General features: G+C 31.6%; 1 protein-coding gene across 1 annotated transcript in view; it reads left to right on the forward strand.

Moving 5' to 3' along the window:
• Positions 1-1,575: 1,575 nt before the first annotated feature.
• Rpb8 (DNA-directed RNA polymerases I, II, and III subunit Rpb8) overlaps positions 1,576-7,248 on the forward strand; it is a 71,049-nt gene continuing 65,376 nt past the window's right edge. Inside the window, exon 1 of the mRNA XM_018503975.1 lies at positions 1,576-1,753. Coding sequence (XP_018359477.1) covers positions 1,681-1,753 — 73 coding nt within the window. The 5' untranslated portion in view covers positions 1,576-1,680. The remainder of the gene's footprint in view (positions 1,754-7,248) is intronic.

Below are 7,248 nucleotides of genomic sequence, written 5' to 3' on the forward strand. Positions count from 1 at the left end.
TTTTTCCGGACTAAATAAACGCAATTAAAACTACTCTAGTAATCGCGAATTAAATTGACAAGCAATTTAATAATTTAATACTACCATCATATATTATAAAGATGTTAATATATAAAAACTGTTAATAAATTTATTGCGAAAAATATTACCTCAGCCTCTTTTTAAATTTAGTAATTAAAAATAATAATAAATTATAGTGCCAGTAATAGTGATTAGACTATATAAGTAAATTTAATTAATTAGTAAATAATTAGATTTACACAATCAATAAATTTTTTTATATGGTGAAATATATGTAAAAAATTTGACCATAATTAAAGAATGTTTAAAAATGAGAAATAGAGAAATTAATAATAAAAATTAGGATTAGATACCCTATTATTTTATAATAAATAAAGAAGTGTATTAATTAAAAATTAAATGTTAAACATTAAATTTAAATAATTTGGCGGTATTTTAAAAAGTTAGAGGAATTTGTTTAATAAATGATTAATAAGATTTATTCCGTATTGCCTAAGATACTAAGATATAAAATCCTTAATTTTATGTAATGCACCGCATCAATGTATCATTGTATTGACGCACGATACGATTTTCCCGACACTCGTAAAAATGTAATCCGCACAGCGATGCTGCGTAAAAACTGAGTCTATTTAGTGGCTCTCTCTATCGGCACGCTCACGAGCATCAAGGACGTCCAGATAATCCAGTAAACGTCGTTAATTCCTAATTGCATTGATCTTCGGCTTTGGAACCGTTTCCTCGCGTAAACGATGACCTCGACGAAGCAAGGTTATCCGTGCGTACGTTCTTCCGTTTCCAAAACTATCGAGATTGACACCGACATGCACGTTACAGACATAAATAAAGACAAAATTATCGCCTATTTTTTTTCGCAGTATTATGATGGAAGAAATATTTCTTCTATCATGCGCAGTATATCGAATATCTCATCTTTGAAATGAGCGAGTACTATTATTAATTAAATAAGGTTCGCCAATAATGCATAAGATAGAATCGAGACGTCTGCAACTATTACATCTTGTCATTTCATAAAATAAAATTTTTCATTTTTTTAGATAAGGAATTGTTTCAGTTTTATATTGGTATTGATAGAAATTGCAGATATTTATTTATGTGTGTCTATAATAATTTTTTAAACAATTCAAACATTTTCTATAATTTCTATTTATTATCGTATATTTTATATGAAAAAAGATGCTGTCAGTTATTTTTAATTAAGGTTTCTATTTTTAAAACAATTTATGTCATTATCGCTATGTATCCGTCGCAAAAGGTCTTTGATGAAGATGAGTAATGCATGAGAGACGCGTATGATTCATGGAAACATCGCAGACGTATTATGACTACAAAGTAAATATTAAAGCTATATTAAATTTAAATTCCGTTAAAACTTTAAAGAATGAAATTTTTACGAAAAAAAAATGTTTTTAAAGAATTTTTACGAAACTTTTTATTTTATAAACATATTTAAACAAGATTTTAATTTATTTATCGAACTGCTTAACGGCTAAAAATTAACTCATAGACTTTGTATTTGAGAATCAAAATAAATCATAAGGTCTCGCGAAGTTAGATATTTGTACGCACCTGACACAATTTTTTACTTGACGTCGTCCGTCGACAGAGCGCAGTGTAGTCGTATATCAGCAACTGAACATGGCGGGTGTGTTGTTCGAAGATATTTTCAACGTGAAGGACATTGATCCTGAGGGCAAGAAATTCGACAGGGGTGAGTTCATATCAGAGTTTACATTTCGGCGCGTTCGCGTTCCGATTTGCCGTGGCGATGCACGCGCTATTTTCATTGCCAGAATAATAGCGTTTGACGAGCTGCTCGTTCTTGCCGATAGCGCCGGCATCATCATGAGCACATGGTGTAAGTAACAGCTGAGCGCTTTCGATCTCGTCTCGAAATCCTTAAATCTTATTTTTATTTACTGTGGCACGGCCGATGTGGACCAATGGCTACAACGTCGATCGAGAAAAGGATAATCTCGTGCATGACACCGATGCAGCGACACTGATCCCGCTCGTCGATCGGCACATGATATGAACCAACATGAACCGGTGCGAGCGTATCAATGGCGGGTTATTCGAACGTAGATAGTACACTGAGAGAAAAATATATTAAATTTTAATAAATATCTATTCGAATAGTGCCAATTGAATATTTACTAAATGTAAATACATACTAAGGCCGGTATTCATAGTCGGTTCTTATTTTAAAACCGTCTTAAGTAATATCTTAAGTCGCTAATGCGGCCCTCTGATTGGTTCATGACATCTTAAGACTGTACTTAAGACGGTCTTAAATACAAGATCTAACTATGAATACCGGCCTAAATGTATAATACACATATTGACAATTACTACGTTTACACCGAAGTTATAACATCGATGTTATGAAACTAACCAATCATAGCTGTTCCTCTGAAGAATGGAATGACTGTGATTGGCCAGTTTCATAACATCGATGTTATAACTCCGGCGTAAGTCCGGATCTACAATAGGGTTTTAAGCTTTAAGCCATAAGAAATGGACGAATCACAGTCACTTATTCTTCCCGGATTCGACTATAATTGGTCAATTTCTTGCGGCTTAAAGCTTAATTTTATTACAAAAACTTAAACTTTATCCTAATGTATAACAAAATAATATTCTTTTTTAAGTATTAATTAATTATACCGTTATATTTCAACCAATATTAATACTACTGTTATAATTCTATATTTAACAGCCATTTAGTTTGTTTTACGAGAAGTAAACGTTTTATAAAAAATAAAATTTTTTGGTTTTAACGAACATCGACTATTTGACATAACTTGCCCTGCATCTGAGAAGACATGTTCTGAAGGTAGTCTTCGCATAGAAAAAATAATCAAAATAGTGTTCGAAAGTACTATCGATGGTTGGAAAAATAATCAATGGCGTTCGATGGTAAAAACTATCGACTAATAGTCGATAGTCTATCGATAGTTGGACAGCACTACACTGAGAAAAGTTTTGTTGATATATGATCAACAAAAAGTTTTTCGTTGTCCTAACCAAAATTTGATTATTCTAACCAAATTTTTGGTTAGGACAACAAAGTTTTTGTTAGAATATGTGACTAACAAAAATTGTTATGTTATATTCTAACAAAAAATTTTGTTAGCATAACTAAATTTTGGTTAGGACAACGAAAAACTTTTTGTTGGTCATATATCAACAAAACTTTTTTCTGAGTGTACTATTACTTAATTTCTTTGGATGTGGTTTCGCTTTTTACTAATATTCCACTGGACTTAGCCATCAAAAGTGTCGAGAAAAGATGGAATTATATCTTCAAATGTTGCAATGTTCTTAAATTATGAATTTTTGTTAGCAGTTTAGTTTGTTGTCTACTTTTTTATGTTTGATGATCAAATTTACAAGCAGAACTTTGGGACACTTATGGGCTTCTCGTTGTCTCCTGTCATCGTTGTTATGGTAATGGTTGACCTCCAAGAAAGTATACTTGATAACATTGGTTTTCTGATTAAGTGTTGGTTTTTTTATAGTTACGTTGATGATATTGTGGCAGCAATTCCTATTACACAAATCGATAATTTTAAAAAAATGTTTAACTCTGTACATCCAAGATTACAGTTTACAATTGAGGTAGGGGGTAACAAAACTGATTTTGTTGACAACTATTTTAGTTTAGAATAAAAGATTAATATTTGACTATTATCAAAAACTGATTTCTTCAGATAGATACCTAAATTTGTTATCCAGACATCCTCTGTCACAAAAAAAAGGCGTGATCATAGGCATGATTGATAAGATGTTTTTCCTTTCTGATCCGAAATTTCATCAAAAAATTTTTTAATTTATCATTAGTATTTTATTAAATAATGACTATCCTTTGGATTTTGGAAAGAATACGGGCGTTGGTAGTCAGGCGCAGAAGACGTCGCGCAAATAATACACTTATAAAGCTTGAAACTTCTTTATTCAACAAACGCGCTTACATGTTTCGGCTCATTTTTGAGCCTTCCCCAGAGTAAACACAAACTAACATATATAAAATTATCCTGTCATGGTGAGCTCTCCTACATCGTTCGTACACAGTAATAAGTCCTTCTGACGAGATTTTTTATCACTTTATAATTTTCATTAATACTAGATAATAACTAAAAAGTGACTCACTGTGCCTGATACCGACTGGCCAACATATCGGGAACCGGTTCTTGAATTATTCATGGGAATGTTTGCGATACAGTGCTTTGTAATCGTGGTGAGCATCCTTATTTTCGGGATAATTAATTATATTCTTAAAGTTTTTTGATAAATTAGTTTCTATATTCTTTAATTCGACATTTTTAATATTTCCCTTCTTTTTTTCATTTTCCTTTTCTTTCTTTTTGTTTAATTCTGGCATTTAAATTCTCGATGTAGGGGAGCTTACCATGACGGGATAACTTTGACATTACATATGTTAGTTTGTGTTTACTCTGAGGAAGGCTCAAAAATGAGCCGAAACATGTAAGCGCGTTTGTTGAATAAAGAAGTTTCAAGCTTCATAAGTGTACTATTTGCGCGACGTCCTCTGCGCCTGACTCTTAACGCCCGTATTCTTTCCAATCCTTTTGATTTTATTTTAACACGATGTCCCAGAGAATAAAATATTTTATAAAAAATTGTAACATGATTAATAAAGGTAATAAAAAAAGAACTTGGCATCTAACAAAAAAATTATATGGTTTACGATCCCCTATGTTAACAATATTTCAGATAAATTTAAAAGGATTATAAACAATATGGTATCTAAAATTGTATTTTACAATATCAATAAACTTCGCAGTTTAATAAGGTACAGAAAGATCCATTACCAGCTAGTTCACAGAGAAACGTGGTCTATAAGATTGTCTGTAAAGACTGCGAGGCTTTTTATGTAAGACAAACGGGCCGACAATTACATACACGCATTTCTGAACACCGAAATCACATTAGAAGTCAGACATCTTCCCATTCGGTCATTACAGACCACAAGTTACAATTTGACCATGAATTCGATTGGGACGGGGTGTAAATTTTGGATACAGAAAGGAATTACAACAAAAGATTAACGTCCGAAATGCTACATATAAAAAAAAGGCAGTTTAAACCTCCAAACAGATACGGAATTTTTAGACCATGCCTACACGTCAGTTCTTAATACAATTTAAAAATTAATGTTTACAACTATACTTTCGCCTGTTTCGGATCGGTACTTGTCGACGGTGACATACGTTATTTGTCTCTGCGTAACTGAAGAGTGAACAACTGTTATATTTTGATCTATTCATTTGACGAAAAAATTTATTTGGATCACAGTTATTATTTTATTTAATTACTTAAATAAGTATTATATTCAATTGGTTGCATCAATTCGGTGAATGACAATCTCTTGTTGTTTCTTTTAAAAAAAATAATTTTATATATATCTTTGACATTCTCAATCTTATATTAAAGCTTTACTTCATAAGAATTACTTGTTTCTGGCCAGTAAACTAGGATGAGTCTAAAAAATCGCTTTGATATGTTGGATGGTTGGCACCATGGTGCACTACTTGCACAAGGTAGTATTATATTCAATTCCGTTGAGAATAACTTGAAGTAAGTCGAAACGCGTACGGATATTATACGAACATTATACACTTTTATATAAAAAATGGACTTTTAAACATATCCATTGTTATACTTGCGCACAAAGTACCGCGCTGTCTCCTACTTCCCCTTATATTCTTATTTTTAATTGGTAAACATACACTTATTTGGTACAAGAATTATTAATTTAATTTACCTATTATTATATTTTATTTAACAAATATTTATTTTTCGTAAATAAATGTTGTATTAGTACTTTTCAAACAATTATTTATTAAAATTTAGTACATTTTTCTCTCAGTGTAGAGAAAAAAAAAGTTAAAAAGTTAAAACAATACTCGAGACAATCTTATTTTAATAACGTTTTTCATTGGCAGAATTGGTACGCACTCAGTGCACATTAAAGCTATTATACATATTACTCTAATCTGAATGTAAAAATAGGATATTTCAACTGCCCAATGTATATTTTATCAAATAGCACGATAAAGTTCGTTTCTTTATTTTTATTAAACGTACATCTTTACGTCGATTTACGTACGACAATGACTTTAAAGTGCGCTGAATGCGCACTGGTTCTGCCAATGAAAAACGCTATTAAAATAAGAACGGACTGTGAATACAAAATCGAAATTTGTTTTTCAAAACTTGTCAATGTTTTTTGTGATTGTAAATAGAGATTGAAACCTGCAATTCCAGAGAGAGATCTCGATTCTGTTGAATGAAATTTTCAGTTATATTCCATAAAATGATCATTGTTTCGAAAATTTTTGTTTCAATTAAAATACGCGATACTATTATTATTTTTTATTGTAAAACATACCTGCACCCGCGCTTTCTTCCTTCATCTCGAAAGACATTTTTTAATCCCCGTTTGCGTATGATAGATATCGATATATTTGTGTACTTGCTTGGAGGACGTCGCGGCCCTGATAACCGCGGCCTTTTCGCTCTACGTTTTTGCCGCTCGCTCGTGGATCACGAGAGAGAGAGAGAGAGAGAGAGAGAGAGAGAGAGAGAGAAGAATTTGTAAAGTGACGTAGATCGGAGGATGCGACCATGACCGAATTCTCTGCCGGAATATATTGGATCTTCGCAGTATGTACCCTGTTAAGTTTGCCGCTCAAAAATTATTGATGTATTAATTTTTTTTCTAACTGACTTAACCTTTGGCAGATTGCTAATTCATTGACAGAAAACCGTCTGGTTCAGTCTGGTTGCGATTAGAATACCCGATAGATTAATTGTTTTGAGATAGATATTTTAATCTTTGAATAATTTGACAAGTGATACAAATGATAAAAATATAAAAACAAGTGATAATTTTTTTTTTATTGATGTGTTTTTATCCTTAATATATATTCATTATTTTTTCTCTTAATATACAATTCTATAAATAACTGAGAAGAATTAAAAACACATTTTCTTGATCCATGACATTTGGTTTATCAAGTCTCGTATTTTTAACTACGTTTACACGAACATCTTTAATCGGGTTTAATAACATCCGTAGTTATGAAACTAGCCAATTAGGGTAAAATCAGGGATTATGGCATAGACTACTAATATGGAATAGTGGCTTATTTTTTAAACAAAGCATTACAATCTAGCGGC

The sequence above is a fragment of the Trachymyrmex cornetzi genome, unplaced genomic scaffold (assembly GCF_001594075.2).
Source record: "Trachymyrmex cornetzi isolate Tcor2-1 unplaced genomic scaffold, Tcor1.1 scaffold16, whole genome shotgun sequence".
Classification (NCBI taxonomy): domain Eukaryota; kingdom Metazoa; phylum Arthropoda; class Insecta; order Hymenoptera; family Formicidae; genus Trachymyrmex; species Trachymyrmex cornetzi.